The 18454-nt window shown below is 48.6% G+C and overlaps 2 protein-coding genes across 9 annotated transcripts in view; one reads left to right on the forward strand and one right to left on the reverse strand.

Annotated features, from left to right (window-relative positions):
- On the reverse strand, window positions 1-9534 carry ttc24 (tetratricopeptide repeat domain 24). 3 transcript variants are annotated; one of them, XM_026183888.1, is made up of 14 exons: window positions 9318-9534; window positions 9046-9238; window positions 8672-8965; window positions 8395-8596; window positions 6923-7129; window positions 6661-6789; window positions 6423-6544; window positions 5811-5888; window positions 2360-2430; window positions 2220-2293; window positions 2077-2134; window positions 1962-1990; window positions 472-511; window positions 1-400 (listed from the first exon to the last, which is right to left on the reverse strand). In XM_026183888.1, the coding sequence occupies exons 1-14, from the start codon at window positions 9362-9364 to the stop codon at window positions 289-291; spliced, it is 1656 nt and encodes a 551-aa protein (XP_026039673.1). In that variant the 5' UTR covers window positions 9365-9534; the 3' UTR covers window positions 1-288. The 3 variants fall into 3 exon arrangements, with proteins under 3 accessions (XP_026039673.1, XP_026039675.1, XP_026039674.1); XM_026183890.1 differs by lacking the exon at window positions 6923-7129; XM_026183889.1 differs by lacking the exon at window positions 5811-5888.
- iqgap3 (IQ motif containing GTPase activating protein 3) overlaps window positions 9301-18454 on the forward strand; it is a 20606-nt gene continuing 11452 nt past the window's right edge. Inside the window, exons 1-18 of one of the 6 annotated variants that reach the window (XM_026183887.1) lie at window positions 9301-9382; window positions 11637-11724; window positions 11796-11952; window positions 12058-12135; window positions 12217-12293; window positions 12375-12442; window positions 12616-12729; window positions 12828-13006; window positions 13093-13174; window positions 13258-13421; window positions 13498-13585; window positions 13674-13837; window positions 16717-16877; window positions 16959-17074; window positions 17194-17357; window positions 17509-17599; window positions 17946-18113; window positions 18207-18349. In XM_026183887.1, the coding sequence (XP_026039672.1) occupies window positions 9301-9382; window positions 11637-11724; window positions 11796-11952; window positions 12058-12135; window positions 12217-12293; window positions 12375-12442; window positions 12616-12729; window positions 12828-13006; window positions 13093-13174; window positions 13258-13421; window positions 13498-13585; window positions 13674-13837; window positions 16717-16877; window positions 16959-17074; window positions 17194-17357; window positions 17509-17599; window positions 17946-18113; window positions 18207-18349 (2184 nt within the window). The other 5 variants (XM_026183884.1, XM_026183882.1, XM_026183883.1 and 2 more) reach the window with 5 other exon arrangements.

Consider the following 18454-nt stretch of genomic DNA (forward strand, 5'->3'; position numbering starts at 1 on the left):
TAGTTTCATCACTAATAATTTAATTACAATTAAATAATAAATGTTTTACACAGAAAAACAGTCCAAAGAATTCTGTCTGGAGACAGACGGCTGGTTGTGTGTTTTTATTTCTTTTTAGGTTTTCTGTTGTCAGAGTCTCGGGTCAGAGTGAGCAGCACAATGTGATGGCTCAGCTCTGATTCTCGGTCTGAGCCACGGCAACGCTGCAGCATTAGCTGACTGAAGCGCTAAGGACTTCAGTGACGCTGACAGGTCCTCTCCGATTACCGACTGTCCAATCAGGAGAGCTTACATCAGCAAACAAAACTGAGACCTCCAACTGGACACAAGGGAGGACTGCTCTCTGATGTCACCTGGGCTGCTGGGCGGGGCCTCACTGTCCTGAGCCAGTGAAGCATTGCTGGAAAAAAAAGGTTTATTTATTGACTTTTAAAAAATTGATTAATAAAGTTTGATTAATGGATGTGTCACCTGTCAGTGCGAGGGTTCCCTCTGTCCAACCACAACTCACCTGGAAACACACAGGTACGTTATCAGTTCCACTTCCTGTCGCATTTAAAGCAAAGCACACCTGTTTGACGAGGTGATCGCCCAATTAGGTTTCAGTTCAATTCAGCTTCATTCATATCAGTAGTTGCCCCAAACACCTACAATAATACAGAGAAACCGCAACAGCCCCTGTGAGCAAGCACTTTGGTGACAGGGGGAAGGAAAAAACCCCTTATAACAGGAAGAAACCTTCAGCAGAGCCAGGCCGGTTCAGGATTTAATGAATCAATATTGCATTATTCAAATTAAAATAAATTTTTTAAAGCCAGCCCTGTTTGACCGACAGCACTGTGAGGAAGCCGGCGCCATCCTCAGCAGCTCACTCACACAGAACTCCCGCCTGCATCGGTCTGCCTGCTCTCTCTGATCCAATCAGCAGGAGGCTTTCAGACTCTGCTGCTGTTTGCTCACGGAGACGCCCGGAGGTCCCCGAACGGGAAGCACAGCTCCAAATTTAGATCGCTGCAGGTGGAATAATAACCTCACGTAGACCTCACTGCAGCTGTGCACATGCTTTCACATATAAATATATTCATGGGTACAAAGTGAATAATTCATCAGGCTCCTTATTATTCACGGTGACTGTGAAGCTTTAAATAGCTTCTCTTTGTCCTCACACAGCTTCAGCTCTGAAGTGACTCCGGCAGTGACAGCCTGCCTCCCTCTTCCTGTGGTGTTCAGGTGCAGACAGACATCAGACAACATGTTTGTGCACACCTTTATAAATCTGACTCAAGGCAACAGGTGCACCCCAGCTCTTCATCAACCTCAATTTCAATTCAAATCACAGCGGTCACCTCAAGATGCTTTGTATTGTAAGGTGTAGCCTACAATAACACAGAGTAACACCCAGCAATCATATGACCCCCTATGAGCAGCACTTTGGCAACAGTGGGAAGGAAAAACTCCCTTTTAACAGGAAGAAACCTCCGGCTGAACCAGGCTCAGGGAAGGTGGGGGTGAGAGGAGGAAGACGACACAAAGACACGCCGTGGAAGAGAACTAAATGATTCAGTGCAGAGTGGTCAATAAACACATAGTGAGTGAAGAAGAAACACCCAGTGCATCATGGGAATCCCCGGCAGCCTACGTCTATTGCAGCATCACTAAGGGAGGATTCAGGGTCACCTGGTCCAGCCCTAACTATATGCTTTAGCAAAAAGGAAAGTTTGAAGCCTGATCTTGAAAGTAGAGATAGTGTCTGTCTCCTGAATCCAAACTGGAAGCTGGTTCCACAGAAGAGGGGCCTGAAAACTGAAGGCTCTGCCTCCCATTCTACTTTTAAATACTCTAGGAACAACAAGTAGGCCTGCAGAGCGAGAGCCAAGTGCTCTAATGGGGTGATAGTGTCCACATGTCCCACAGGTGTTCCTCAGGTGTGCTGTGATGTGTATGAGGTGGTGGAGACTCACTGCGCTGCCGCTTGTTTAACTGGTCTGAGCTGGAAACAGAAATACAAACATTGAGGTTTGTTCAGAGGAAACAGGAGCCCACCTGAGGTCCAGATTTGGGCTGTGTTGGTCTTACCTCTGTCCAGGTGCTATGCTCATGTATTCAGGTGTTTCAGAGGCCTCCTGCTGAGATCCTGTTCACACACACACCCAACGTGAATCACACAAACTATGAAGTCCTACACAAGCCTGTTTCTAGCTGGAACAGGTGAGACTCACCTGGGGCATCAGTCTCTGGAGCATCTGGTTGCTGATTTGCTGCTGTGCCCGGGCTCTTTGTGATGTCACTCTTCCTGTGAGGACAAAGCTGATCAGTGACCTGTCTGACCTTTTGTGTAGCGTGTAACAATGGGACTTACCTGACATGAGGTCCAATAGGTAGGCTGTGTCGATGTGGCCAGAGGCTGTGTGGTGCCGGTGGGTGGGGCTTCTGAGTCATTTAAACAGGAGGACATATTATACTGCTGTCAGGACAATATTCACCTGTCTGATGGTTTGATATTGTTTGATATCACCTGTGCTCATTCACAGGTGTGGGTAGGTGGTACTATGTCATGTGACATTCTTATATTTATTGAATCCTGCCTCTCTTATTGATTTCTTTGAACTAACGACAGAACTCTCATCCTCCAAACCATCACCATGTCCATTCCTACAAAACTGCTCAAAGAAGTCCTGCCATTAATTAATGCTTCGATCTTAAATATGATCAACCTATCTCTAATGATCGGCTATGTACCACAGGCCTTCAAGCTGGCTGTAGTTAAACCTTTACTCAAAAAGCATCTCTAGACCCAGCAGTCTTAGCTAATTATAGGCCAATCTCCAACCTTCCTTTATATCAAACATCCTTGAAAGAGTAGTTGTCAAACAGCTAACAGATCATCTGCAGAGGCTTATCTGAAGAGTTTCAGTCAGGTTTCAGAGCTCATCACAGCACAGAAACAGCTTTAGTGAAGGTTACAAATGATCTTCTTATGGCCTCTGACAGTGGACTCATCTCTGTGCTTGTCCTGCTAGACCTCAGTGCAGCGTTCGATACTGTCGACCATAATATCCTATTAGAGCGATTAGAACATGCTGTAGGTATTACAGGTACTGTGCTGCAGTGGTTTGTATCATATCTATCTAATAGACTCCAGTTTGTGCATGTAAATGGAGAGTCCTCTTCACACACTGAGGTTAATTATGGAGTTCCACAGGGTTCAGTGCTAGGACCAATTCTGTTTACATTATACATGCTTCCCTTAGGCAGCATCATTAGAAGACATAGCATACATTTACACTGCTATGCAGATGTAAGTAGCTTGCAAAGAAAAGCGTCTGGACTTCTTTAAGTTGCTTGAAGACGTTTCACCTCTCATCCGAGAAGCTTCTTCAGTTCTAAGGTCAAATGGTGGAGAGTCCCAGATTTAAACCCGGTGGGAGTTTCCCCCCACAGAGGGACAAAAGGACCCCTGATGATCCTCTAATCACATGAGACAAGGTGTGAAACTGGGTGTGGGTCCCAATCAGCCAGGGTTTCGGGTGAGCTCATTGTGAAACCTGGCCCCACCTTATCATGTGATTTCCTGAGGTCAGATGGCCCAGGATGTGAGTGGGCGTTAAGGCGTCTGGGAAGGAACTCAAAACTGGATTATAGATGGCAGAACATTGGCATCCTCAAAGAGTGTCCTTTATCCTTAAGATGCAGATGAACTGCTGAGTCTTGTCCTGTGGAGGTGGCTCTTCTGTGTTGTGCCATGCGCTTGTGAAGTGGCTGTTTGGTCTCTCCAATGTAGAGGTCTGAGCATTCCTCGCTGCACTGTACAGCAAACACCACATTGTTAAGTTTGTGTTTTGGCGTTTTGTCTTTCGGGTGAACCAGTTTTTGTCTGAGCGTGTTGCTGGGTCTGAAATGCACTGGGATGTTGTGCTTGGAGAAAACTCTCCTGAGTTTCTCTGATACACCGGCTACATAGGGGATGACAATGTTGTTGCGTCTGTCCTTCTTATCCTCCCTCGCTGGTGTCTGGTCTTCTTTTCTGTGCCTCTTTGCTGACTTTAAGAACGCCCATTTAGGATAGCTGCAGGTTTTGAGTGCTTCCTTTACATGTGTGTGTTCCTTCTTTTCCCTTCAGGCTTAGAGGGAACATGTTCTGCCCGGTGGTGTAGGGTCCTGATTACTCCAAGTTTGTGTTCCAGAGGGTGATGGGAGTCAAAGAGGAGGTACTGGTCCGTGTGTGTGGGCTTCCGGTAAACTTCGATGTTGAGGTTGCCGTTCTCTTCAATGTGCACAGCGCAGTCCAGGAAAGGCAAACAGTCGTCCTTTGTGTCTTCCCTGGTGAACTTGATGTTTTTATCCACAGCGTTAATGTGCGCAGTGAAGGATTCCACTTCTTGTGTCTTGATTTTGACCCAGGTGTCGTCCACATATCTGTACCAGTGGCTGGGTACTCTTCCTTTGAAAGACCCAAGAGCCTTCCTTTCCACTTCCTCCATGTAAAGGTTGGCTACAATAAGTGACACGGGGGAGCCCATGGCACAGCCATGTTTTTGTCTGTAGAAACCCTCGTTGTACTTGAAATATGTAGTGGTGAGGCAGAGGTCTAACAGTGTGCAGATCTGATCGGGTGTGAAGTTGGTCCTGTCCTCCAAGGAGCTGTCTTCTTGTAGTTGTTTTCTGACAGTCTCCACGGCCTCCGTGGTGGGTATGCAGGTGAAGAGAAAGACTACATCAAAGGACACCATGGTTTCATCTGGATCCAGGGTAAGTTTCTGGACCTTGTCGGTGAAGTCGGTGGAGTTCTTGATGTGGTGTGGGGTGTTCCCCACGAGAGGCGCAAGGATGGTAGCAAGGTGTTTAGCAATGTTATAAGTGGCTGAGTTTATGCTACTGACTATGGGTCTGAGTGGGACAGCTTCCTTGTGGATTTTAGGAAGTCCGTAGATGCAGGGTATGGCATCCCCTGGGTAAAGCTGTGATATGTAAGACGGTCAATGATTTTGTCCCTTTCGAGAGACCAAACAGCCACTTCATAAGCGCAAGAAGAGCCACCTCCACAGGACAAGACTCAGCTGTCCATCTGCATCTAAAGGTCAAAGGTCACTCTTTCGAGGATGCCAACGTTCACATTTTGGACAGAGAGGACAGATGGTTTGAAAGAGGAGTGAAAGAAGCCATTTATATCCACTGTGAGCGACCATCTTTGAACAGAGGCGGTGGTTTACGACACCAACTCTCTGCCATCTATAATCCAGTTTTGAGATCCTTCCCAGACGCCTTAACGCCCACTCACATCCTGGGCCATCTGACCTCAGGAATTCGCATGATAAGGTGGGGCCAGGTTTCACAATGAGCTCACCTGAAACCCTGGCTGATTGTGACCCACACCCAGTTTCACACCTTGGGTCATGTGATTAGAGGATCATCAGGGGTCCTTTTGTCCCTCTGTGGGGGGAAACTCCCACCGGGTTTATATCTGGGACTCTCCGCCATTTGACCTTAGAACTGAAGAAGCTTCTCGGATGAGAGGTGAAACGTCTTCAAGCAACTTAAAGAAGTCCAGACGCTTTTCTTTCCAAGCTCCTTAGACTACGATGACCTGGATGACTGAGAACCTTCACAGACACACTGCTATGCTGATGACAGCCAGCTCTATCTGTCCATGAAGCCAGATAACACACACCAATGAGTTAAATTGCAGGAATGTCTTAAAGACATAAAGACCTGGATGGCCGCTAACTTTCTGCTTCTTAATTCAGATCAAACTGAGGTTATTGGGCTTTATAACCAGTGATGGGTTTAGTGAATGGGTGTTGTGGTAAGACCTGAGGACCGACGGTCAGACTCTGCTGCAGCGTGGCAGTCAGTCGCTCCACCAGTTGGTCCTGGATGCCGCCGCTGTCCTGAAAGCGAAGAAGACGAGGTTTGATGCTCCCGTGTATCATCTGACAGAGATCTTAATGGACTTCTGTCAAACTGACTCTGACCCGAGGTCCAAGCTTTCAGTAGGACAGATTGTTGTAAGGCTTTCTTTGCAGCACAACGACTGCACCTCATACAGAACGCAGAGTCCTCATGGGTATGCAGAAATCTGAAGTCACTGCATCAGCTTGCAGGTCAGCACAGAATGACCTTTAAGTCCATCCTCTGGTTCCCGATACTGTCATACAGCTGTGACCTGCTCAGCTCAGATATTTGAACTGCTCCGAGTGTGTGTGTCTGTGTTTTTTTGTGTAGTTTTGTTTTGTGTGAAGTGTGTAGAGTTGATGTGTGTGATGAAATGCTGTATGAATAAAGTTTGCATCGACAGTTTGAACAGAGACACGACAATGCTGCTCTGTGGCGACTCTTTCATGCTCTGATCGCTCTCACTGATCAAACAACCTCCAACAGGTGAGTACACACTCGTGCTGACCTCACATTACCACCGTACCTACCTGGCAGTGAGAGAGCGCACTCAGAGCCTGTTTGTAGAGCTGAACCGCTTTGTGTTGCTTCCTCTGCACCAGGTAACACTCAGCCAGCACCTCGCACACCTGAGCCTGTGCCAAGTAGTCCCCTACACACACACACACACACACACACACACACACACACACACACACACACACACACACACACAGGTGAGCACAGGGGTCTCACCTGTCCGATGTACATAGACAGTACTGATGTTACCTGTGTCTCTGAATCCCTGTAGGGCGAGGATTAAGCTCTCTGCTGCTTCCTCTTCCTCACCGATCCGACTGAAGGCAAACGCAAGGTTACTGAAACAGCGAGCCTGGTCGCCACGGCAACCCTGAGAGCCTGTACACAAACACAGAGCATTGTTATAGCTAAACTGATTTTCCTGTCAGACTCCTGATTAAAGATGTGGCAAGTGTTTGTGAGGGTCAAAGGTGAACTGCTTAAACAGGTGAGCCGCAGGTGTGCGCCTCACCGTACAGTCCAGCGGCCAGCCTGTGGTAGTCCACGGCGGACCTGAACTGGCCCATGGAGTTCAGCGCCGCTCCCAGGTTGTGCAAGACCTTGGGCAGCAGGGGGGGCCACTTAGCCGCGGGGCTCAGAGCCTTCTGGAAACACTGCACTGCCTCCTGGAAAGACCTGAGCCGGCAGTAAGACACGCCCACCGACAGGTACAGCTCACCTGAGTGACAGAGAAGCAGTTACAGTAACTAGTGCGTGCTCTCCTCCAGCCTGGGTGTTTGGTACGCAGGGCCCACGACTGAGAACAGGAAGGCTGCACAGATGGCTATTATCACCGCCTTGGAGGCCATCGCCAGATCCTCCTGTCTCAGGTAAACCAGGGCCATGTGATGCCTCACATCCCGCCCACAAACCCGTTTGACCCGCGGCTCTCTAGTGGGTACCACAGGTCCATCAGGTCCCACACCTCCAGACTCACCTCTTCCCCTGGACCAGGGGTCAGCAACCTTTAACACCCAATGAGCCATCTGGACGCACCTGAGCGGCACCCGCAATCACGCCTCGCCGCCTTTACGTCTGTGCTCTCTCTGCTGTTGTGTTGGTGTGTGTCGGGCTGTGAGCTGCAAAGCTACAGTCGGCTGTGTGCGCACAGCAACCGTGTGTGAAAAGTGGTCAATAAAGAGATGCTGAAAAGCCTGTTCATGGAAACATCGTCGGGTCTGCCGTGATATGTTTACAACGGGACTTCTGCTCCTGAACCTCTGCGCACAGCGTCTGCAGATCGGGGCTGTACGAAGTCACTTTCATCTTTACGCAGGACTGTAAGCTGTCGTCTGTGAGGCGTGAGCGTGTTTGTTTTAACATAGTTGGGGAACAGCTGCTGACATGATGTGGATCCGAAGAGCCATAATTGGCCTGGCTGGGGTTGAAAGTCTCGGTAAATGCACGCCGTTTCGGCGGGTACACCAGCTTCCACGAGTGTGACGCTTATTTTGAGCGATGAAAAAATAGAATATAATTTTATTTTTATATTTCAATATCACAATAATCTTCCAATTTAGAACTACAAGTTAAAAAAGAACTAACATAAATAAATTACACTTCAGCTAAATACTTCTAATTTATTTTCCCAAACCACGCGGAGCCGCACTATAAGGACTAAAGAGCCGCAGGTTGCCGACCCCTGCCCTGGACCATTCGGACGGTTAACAAACACCCTCCCCCCACACCCCACCTTGGCCACCCACCAACCTGAACCCTCGTCACTCAGGTCAGTCACACACAGACTCTACTTAGACCAAGTCTCTGCACCACCTCCAAGCATTTTGCAGGTTTTTTCTCTAACGGCTTTCTCTTGTGTCTCCTGTGTGTTATTTATTCCTGCATAGTTGCCTTGGAGCACCACAGCTCGATTGCACAGTGACACTAAAGGCCTATTCTATTCTATTCCATTCTGAATCAAGCAACCTTCTTTCAGGTGATTACCCAGAGTCCTCGGGTCCGTAATGCTCCCCATCAAACTCAGACACTCTGACAGCACACCGATGATGTCCTCCTGGTTGCACTGATCTGATTGGGTCATGTGACTTCCTGCTTCTGACAGGGCGGTGGCTGCATAGTCCAACATGTTGGCCACTCTGTAACTCTCTGCAGCTCGCAAGTAACCCTGAGCCGCCAGCGCCCAGTCCTGTGACACACAGACAGACACACCTGAGTCACCTGGCTCACCTATTCTGTGTCAAATTCAGGTTTTGGTCCTGACCCGTGTCCTGCTGTAACAGCGGCTCATCTCCACGCAGGCATCCCCCTCGCTGCAGCCGTCTCCTTGTGACCTATACAGCTGGGCAGCTTGCAGGAAGTAGGTGGCGGCCTCCCGGCTCTGCCCCAGTGCATCATGGGCCAGGGCAAGGTTGAACTGGAGGTCAGGGAGGCGGTCGGCCTTGGGACCAGGCTGAGCATGCCGCAGGAAGTCCAGACCTTTCCGAGGTCGTCCTACCTCCACATAGGCAGCCCCGAGGTTAAAGGAACAGGCCCGCAGGACCCGCGAGTCCTGGAGCTGAGAGCATGATATGAAATGTAGTGCCAGGAGTGCCACTAACACTGCTGACACCACATCTGTTCTTGTAACCGCCTCACCTGCTCTGCAGCCTTCAGGGCATCTCTGAAGTACCTCAGCGCCTCCTGTGGGCGTCCCTCCTGCAGCGCTTTGTTCCCAGAAGATGTCAATTCCTCAATGTCTGCTGTCTGCTTCCGCCCCACACTCCCACTCCTCCTCTTCACCTTCACAGCTTCTTTACCTGAAGGGGCTGCACGGGACGTCATGCTGGACCTGAAGGAGGAAGAGTCACCTGGATAAAGACATGCAGATGTGCTAACCTGCTGCCTTCATCAATGAATCAGCTGACTACCGGAGAACCTGCAGGTTCAGGTGTGTGGACCAATCAGTCAGATCCATCCTCAGGATCAGGCGCAGGTCAGTGAGACAAATCAGTAACAGTGATTATCTACGTTATTATTGATCCATGAGGAAAGGTCTGATCAATCAGTAAGAGCTTATACTGAGGTTATTAAAGGGCTGAATCAGCTACAGCAGAGTACATCACTGAATTGCTGCCGATAACAAACACTCACAGCTTGCAGGGGATGATGAAGCTCCTCCTCCTCACTGCTCACCTGTCCCCTGAAACCGAACATTTGAAGCAGCTAGCCCCTCTGCTAAACCGCTCTGACCTGCAGGTTGACTCGTTGCTATGGTAACGCGGAAGTGGTCGGTAAAACCGGCAGCAACAGAAGAAGACTTCGCAAGTAAACTCTTTGCATTATGACGTCACGCCAGGTGAGTTATAAGATGTAAATATTTGCGGGAAGACCGTTTTCGATTCAGCTATTACGACAGTGAACTCCATAGACCACAATCCACCGCAATGAGGTTCTAGCCAATAGGAGGCAAGGCTGACGGCTCGACCAATTAGAGAGCGGCGGGAGCTTTGAAACTCCAGGCAGGAAACAGTCGGAGGACGGTTGGAGCTCCGCTGCGGTTTCTGTGTTTTTAACCGAGACTTTGGGACACATTCGGGCACCGAGAGGACCCGGACCGGGACACCGAGACACCCGCAACGACCCGACACAGACCCGGGAGACCGAGAGGGGGGACAACATGGCGGATTTAGCCGCGAACGGCCACTGTGAGTGTCGGTCAGAGAGTCCGGAATGACCGCAGCGTCAATCAGATTCATATGTAATTAACTCGGTGTCACACTCCGTGATTTTCTGCGTCTGTGGGGTTAATTCAAAGGAGCTGACCTCAGTGCTGCTGCTTGCAGCTGTACCGATCAGCTACAACATTAAAACCACCACAGGTGAGTCACCTGTCACAGGTCAGGTGATCGATGGACACTTGTCCAGGTGGACTCCTTATGATCCGGGTCTCAGTCTAAGATCTAAGGGCGTTTTCCCGCATGCGGTGTTCTGGTTCACCTGCACAGGTGGACACCGCTGGTGTGAAACAACCTGTGGAGGAGGCATTCTCGGTCTGGTTAGTTTACGGCGTGATGATGTCATAGGTTTGGGGAAAAAAAAGACCCGTAGCCCCACGTGCTGCAGTTTTTCTGCGTGAAAAAACAAACCAAAGTTTGCAAGACTTTAATGAAATGACGTGTTTACAGTCACTTCAAGACAATAAGAGCAACGCGCCGAACCAGTGAAGCAATGTGCAATAAAGTTTCAATCGTATATCTTTCACCTCTGTAATGTTCTGGATATTTATAACCGAGCGTTTGTGAATATTAGAGCAATTTCTTATGTTTGTAACTTTATAATATGAGAGGACGGTCCCTTGTGGCTCCTCTGTGATTGGGATCAGAGTCAAGCAGCCTTTGTAAGACTCGGAGTTTACGTCAAATATTATTACTGCTTTCTGAGCTCACTGGTTTACCTCCCACCTGACCATGTCAGACTTACCTGAAGAAGATTCCAGGTCAAAGGTCCTCAGCAGCCTGCTGTCATCAGTTTCAATAAAACTTCTTAAAGTGATGAAGATGGTTCCCGGGAACATCAGCCTGCATCTGGATGAAGACGCGTTTGTAACGTGTGAGGAAGCTTCAGCTGCTTCAGACCGATTCAAAGATTGTGGATCAAACGTGCGTCACGTCCTCCATCATCATCAGCCCGAGCTCACCCCAAAGAGCTCCAGACCTCGAAACACGGCAGACCTTCATCACCTACGGGACTGTAAACTGATGATGGCAGGAAGCTGAATATTCCACACTTCCTGTGAGAAGACTATTTTTGAGCTGGAATTTTTTTCAGGTGTGAGGGAAGCATCAGGAGTGCAGCTGGTTTTAATGATGTGACTCAGTGTTTTTGTCTGTAACTTGGTGCTGATCACATTCATTGATAAAGATGATCGATCATCCAGGTAAGGAAAAGTTGCTTCTGTTCATCTGAAGCGTTTTCAGAGGGAGAAACGTTTCACCACCATCATCATCAGGTGATATCTTTAATATTGGTCCCGGAACTGACCCCATGGCCTGTCGTTGGTCAGCTGATGAGGGTGAAACGCTTCTCCCACTTCAGACGAACACAGTCGACCTTTTGTAATCAACAGTTTGATCTGATGTAGTGTTAGAAACGGGCTCAGCGTCATCTAAACAAACTGAGAGCACAATATTGATCTGCGGTTAAAGGAGTGACACGGGTGTGATGTCATGTTTCCTGGCGTGTTGCAGATGAGCGTCTGACCGCCGAGCAGATGGACGAACAGAGGATCCAGAATGTGGCCTATCAGTACCTGTGCAGGCTGGAGGAGGCCAAGAGGTCAGTGACCTGGACCAGGAGCACCTTAAGTGTTTGCTCACTTTTGTTAACAGAACCAGTTTCTTCTTCAGGTGGATGGAGGCATGTCTGGGGGAGGAGCTTCCTGCTCCCACAGAGCTGGAGGAGGCGCTGAGGAACGGCGTTATTCTCGCCAAACTGGGTCATCGCTTCGCTCCGAGCACTGTTCCTCAGAAGAAGATCTACGACCCGGAGCAGCTGCGATACCAGGTCACGACACACACCAGCTAGAACCAGTCTGATCCGGTCTACCGCTCTTTGGGGGGGCGGGGTTATTGATCAACTCGATGATCAGCTCTGTATTGATCCCTGCAGGCTGTCGGTCTTCAGTTCCGCCACACTGACAACATCAACCACTGGAGAAACGCCATGACGGCACTTGGGCTGCCGGCGGTCAGTGAACACATCGACGGATCATAGTATCGATTAGCCGATTGGTTTGAAGCTGGGCTGATCACCTGTTGTTGTTTCCAGATCTTCCATCCTGAAACGACCGACGTGTACGACAAGAAGAACATGCCGAGAGCGGTGTACTGCATCCACGCGCTCAGGTACGCCTCGTTGCTCGTCTGATCACCTATCCTCTGTGCCGCCTCTCACTTGTGCTCACCTGTGCTCACGTCTCTCTGCAGCCTGTACCTGTACAGACTCGGTTTGGCCCCACAGATTCACAACCTGTATGGAAAGGTCAAGTTCACAGGTAAACGCCACATAGGTAACTAATAATTTGGGATTAGTTTGGCTTTAGTGTACTTTCACAGAAGTTGGTGCTGGGAAGGTTTGGAAGGGGCTTTGACACCCGGGGGGTGGGTGCTACAGTACTGGGTGTTGGACCAATCACGGTCAATTTTGCTGACCTGTAACTTTGTTCAGAGGAAGAGATCAACAACATGAAGCTGGAGCTCGACAAATACGGGATCCAGATGCCCGCCTTCAACAAGATCGGAGGAATCCTGGCCAATGAGCTGTCAGTGGACGAGGCTGCAGGTAGGACCAGACTCTGATTGGCTGATAGCGGCTGGAGCTACAGGATAGGAACAGACTGATTGGCTGCTGGGGGTACTGACCCTGCATTCTGCCAACAGTCCACGCGGCGGTGGTAGCCATTAATGAGGCCGTGGACCAAGGGGATGTGGGTGTGACGGCGGTGGCTCTGAGGAACCCCGCTGCTCTCCTCACTGACCTGCAGGAGGCGTTGATGAGCGTCTACCAGGAGATTCTGCAACGAGCGAGGAGGAGGAAGGCTGAACGGGCCGCCGGCGGGGTAAGACATTGATTGGTTAAAGAGATTTGTGTCCGTCCAGTCAGGTGAGCAGACTGTTGACGTGTGTGTTCGTGCGTGTGTGTCAGCAGGCTGTGGCAGAGGACAAAGACATGTACGAGGAGTATCTGACTCAGAGGGAGATCCAGGACCACATCAGTGCCGTCAATGGTGAGAAATAAGCCCCTCCCCCTGTTCTGATGGCATTAATGCTGGTATTGATGACCTAACGATTATGTCACTGTGGGCGTCAGTGCGGGCAGCGGTGGAGCAGGTCGACGAGGCTCTGGATGTCGCCAACGAGCTTGCTTTGCTGTCGGCACTCCAGCTGCCGTGTTTGGCCCTCAGGGGCCTCCGTACTGACAATGGGCCCTGGTACCTGGATCAGCTTACCGCAGACCGCCAGCAGAAGGCCCAGGTAAACTAACAAGTGCGGCCCCTGACCTCTTTCTGACCTCAGTGACCTCTGACCTCTCTGTGACCTCTGACCCCAGAATCAGGGCTCTGTGGATCCTCTGGAGCATGAAGAGCTGCAGGAAGGCGTCACCGCTGCCAACCAGGAAGCTCAGAGCACGCGAAACAGTACGCCATTTTCTTCCCACGCCCGAACCAGGCTCACCTTTTGACCTCTGACCTCGCCTCAGTATGTGTGTGTGTTTGTGTGTTTCAGTGGTGGCGGCCCTCCAGAGCGTTAATGCGGCATTGCGTGGAAATGACCCCAGACGCACAGTCAGCTGCCTGATGACCTCTGACCTCCAGCTGCCTGAAGTGTTTCCGTTTGCGGCGACATTTTATCACCGAGAGCTGCAGCTGCTGCAGAGGCAGACGGCACAGGTGCAACACTGGGTTTACCTGGAGATGAGTGACAGCGTCACTCAGGGGTGGATCTAGAAGGGTGGCATCGGGTGGCAAGTGCCACCCTAGTTTTGCATGTGACAGTGTTGTTTATTAAAATAAGATAGCATTAACAGTTTGAGCATAGTTACAGTCAACAGTGAATATAAATGCTAAAACTGAATATATTGCATAGTGTCCCCCCCCTGCACCAGTAACAAATGGTTCAGCCCATAGCAGGACCGGCTTTTTCCTTGTATTCAGTAGCAAGCGATGCTTATGATTGTGCCAGAGCACATTTTAAACAACACCATGGGAATTTCAGATTTCACACAGGTGGGTGGATGTTACACTGTGGAAATGGAAGGAAGGTGAGAGTTATTAACCCTCTGGGGTCCACGCACACGCTGCACCTCCAAATCAAACGACTGATTTAAGATGACACCGCAATAAGCTGCAGCCACGCTGAGTCTTTCAGCCCGTGTTGAAGTTTGGACTTCAAAGTTTTTAATTTTAATTACAGGCCAGTAAATCCAGAGTTATGAAAAAAATATATATATGAGCCATATATATTTCTAAATACTGTCGTCACGTTTTTTGTGTTTAAAAACAAAAAATGTTTTCTAAGGACAACACGAAAATGGTAAAGAAAGGGGGGGGGAGCCTCTTTCCTATTGGTGGAAAAATGTACCATGTCGACCAATTAATGTCACAAAGGCACATTGCAATGTAAACACTGTCACCAACTAGTGCAGGGCGATATGACCAAAAATATTTATCACGATATACATTTGAAAATCTGCGATAACGATATGACTGACGATATAATTGATGCAAGACAAAATACTTTACAACTCCACAACTTTATTAGTGCAAAAAAACCATCAATCTATCTTCACTTAAACAAGCAGCTGTTTATGTGCATTAAAGTTATATAAACATTTAACAGTGCAAACTGACAGTTTAACTAAAAGGCATTTCCAGTGGAAACTGGCCGACATATCCTCAGCATCACCATGTATAATATCCACAACACTTAAAAAGAGGTCATACACACACAGTACCCTGCCGTTGTCTTTACGCTGTCTAGACTCTGACTCCTTTAAAAAGCAGCTGAAGACATTTTTATACAAACGGGCTTTTAATTAATTTTAACTTGTATGTCTGATCTTATTGTAAAGCACTTTGTGATTTTTATCTGTGAAATGTGCTATATAAATAAATTTTACTTAATATTACCGTATTAACTAAAAGTATGTTGAAGCACAGTACGTATCACTCCGCCTACGACAGCCGTAACGCTCCGACAATCCATCAAGCGGTGCGGCTTCGTAGCTCAGCAAAGTCGTACTGAAACATTTGACAGATTTTCGAGCGCCGTGCACATAAAATCGTTTCGAGGTCAGTAAACACAACCAGAGTTCATACATAAGGCACACGGGATTATAAGGGGCTCTGTCGACTTTCAGACAAATCAAAGGGTTGATTTTAAGTGCGCCGTATTTTTCCAAACAACGCGGTAATAACGACGGCCCGCTAGCATGCGCTACCAAAAATAGTGCTCATTTTCTTATCGTTGCCCAACATTACACCGGTATCACCGTGAACGGTATGATATGGCCCAGCACTGTCACCAAGTAGAAAACCAGCGGAGTGATACACCTCCTGTTGTCAGGCCTGCAGGTTTATCCCTGTGCTGTTCTCCTGTCTTGTGGTGGACAAACAATTTCTTTTCACTGTCACACATAATTTGTGGGGCATCTTATTGCGACACCTGATTTTAGTTTTAGTAATATTTTTAAATGGTTGTACAAAATAAAAATAAAAAAAACGGCAGGTGTATTGGCTGCATTTTTTAGATAAATAGTGGCATATGTTTACAAAATGTACAATTTATATTTACATTTCAAGTTATAAGAATAATTTACTCAACATGTCTGTTTTTTTGTTTACAGTAAAAAAGATACTACTAGGATTTGAAGTTTGTGTGATTTCAGATCAGTTGTGTTAACACAGTATGTCAATGAAAAAACAACTAAATTCAGACACGTGAGGTCAAGCTGAAAAGAATGATACCAAACAAAGAGGGGAAAAAATAAAATGGCACAATTTGAAGGTGAAATACAAACGTAAAATCAAAAGAAGTCAAAAATGACCGGTTATATTTTGGGCCTCAGAGGGTTAATCCAACAAATCATGAAAAATTAGGTTTAGATTTTTGTGCATGACAGTGCAGATTTCTGACATTTTGTGTAATTTAAGCTGTAACGATTTTACCTTTTTTTCTAACAATAAACAGTGAAACTTAAGTTAGACTTGTGTTGGTAAATGAACCGCCCCATGTGGTGTAGCTTTCTGGATCGTATACTTACAGCGTTACATCTTTATTTATTATCCAGGCTATACAGTACATAACATCACATGTTTTATGTCACTAAAGTGTTTAATTATGGGGGCTACAGAAAATAATTAAGTTATGGACTATATTTCTATGAAAAACGTGTATACTTACTGCATTTGCATCATTTTAACCATATGTAACCACCTGCATGTGTGTCTGTGAAGGTTCTCAGTCATCGTGGTCAAAGGAGCTTGCAAAGAAAAGCGTCTGGACTTCTTTAAGTTACTTGAAGACGTTTCACCTCTCATCCGAGAAGCTTCTTCAGTTCTGAACTGAAGAAGCTTCTCGGATGAGAGGTGAAACGTCTTCAAGTAACTTAGAGAAGTCCAGACGCTTTTCTTTGCAAGCTCCTTTGACCACCTGCATGTGTGTTTGGGGGGGGGGGGGGAGCCTTGATTTTGCCACCCTAAGAAAATTCCTCTAGCTCCGCCCCTGGCGTCACTGTCATTCAGCTGGCACTTCCTGTTGTCTCCTCCAGGGAGAGCTGCAGGAGGAGGAGCTCTTTGTTGCCGTGGAGATGCTGTCAGCCGTTGTTCTCATCAATCAGGGTCTGGAGGCGGGACACCTACAGCAGTTCAGCTCCTCATTGGTCAGTTCGTCTGCAGGGCTCTCCGATGTAGAGCCCGCCCTGCTCGACAGGTACCGCCTCTTACCCATTTACCTGCTGATGATGTCACTGTTGATAATGACGTCCCTGTTGATGATGTCACTGTCGTACAGGTACTTTGAGACTCTGGCTGGTGTGAAACAACAGGTGGGCCGAGACCTGCTTACCTGGAACCAGCTGCAGGAAGGAATCGCCGCTGTGAACGGCTCGGCGCAGGACGAACAACAGCGTACGACAACGCGATGACATCGTTACAAACACACAATGATGTCATTATAAACAACAAACATTAACTTCTTTGAATTCTGTTGAGCTGACACTGCGACCTCTGACCCCTGTGACCCTCAGAGCTCCTGGCTGTCGGCCTAATAAACAAGGCCGTGATGAGCGGAGACCCTCAGCGGCTTCTCTCCGCCCTGTTGCTGCCCTCCTGTGGCGTGGACGAGGTTTCACCTGCCAATGCCTGCAAGTACCTGACCCTGCTGAGCCAAGCCAGGCAGATCAAAGCTCAGGTAACTGCTCAGGTGTAACTGCACAGGTAACCGAGCCATCACCTCAACAGCCCCTCAGAACTGTGACTTTAGTCTTTATCATGACCCTCTGGAGGTAGAATCCAGGTGAGGTTTAAACTTTCAGTCACAGGTCCCCCTCCTGTCCAACCAGGTGAGCAGAGACCCGGGAGCCGAGCTGTGGTTGGCTGATATCCAGGAGGCCGTGAGGATGGCCAATCAGCAGAGTCAGAGAGCTCTAAAGTGTGAGTCACAGATTCATTTACCTGCACAAGTAACCACACCTGTTCAGTTTTTAAGCATGTGGGTTAGAAACGATCAGAGGCTGGACCGCCATCATTTGTGTTTGATGATATTCGTGATCATTGCGACGCACCTGCGGCGCTTTGTGTCAGACGGAGGAAGGTTGTGAGAGCGAAACGTCTTCATCTTACCTGTTAGCTGTCAGCAGTGACATCACTGAAGGTGTGCTGGGAGACAGGTGTGAACATCGCTCCGAGTTGCACAAGAAGAAACGACTAAAGGACAGAACTTCCCGTCAGCGTGTTCATTATTGATCCGTGTGTTGATTATTGGTTGTGTGTCCGTCAGTGTGTCTGTCCGTTGCCGCGGTGAATCAGGCCGTAAAGGAGAACAGGGCGAAGCAGACGCTGCGGGTGCTGTCTCTGCCGGAGGCAGAGCTTCACGGAGTTCTACCTGACTGTGCTGCAGAATATCAGAGAGAGCTGAGCGCCCTGATGGCACGCCGCACACGCACAGGTGAGAGAGAGACACACACACACACACACACACACACACACACACACACACACACACACACACACAGAGAATCACGTGTGTGTGTGTGTTCAGGAGATAACCGCAGTCAGTGGGTTCGAGTCCGCCTGCAGGACGGCTCCGTTCATTTCTTCCACCTGAGCAGACTGGAGGGCAGCTGGGAGCGGCCCCCCGGCTTCGTGCACAACAGCGTCTTCTTGGATCGCCACGACATACAGGTGAGACACACCTGAGGCTTACCTGCTCACTTCCTTGTCAAACCAGAACAGTGTTTCTGTGCTTGGAAAGTTTGATTGGCTACAAGCTCGCTGTGCCACTTTCCC

This window comes from Astatotilapia calliptera, chromosome 11 (assembly GCF_900246225.1).
Source record: "Astatotilapia calliptera chromosome 11, fAstCal1.2, whole genome shotgun sequence".
Taxonomy (NCBI): domain Eukaryota; kingdom Metazoa; phylum Chordata; class Actinopteri; order Cichliformes; family Cichlidae; genus Astatotilapia; species Astatotilapia calliptera.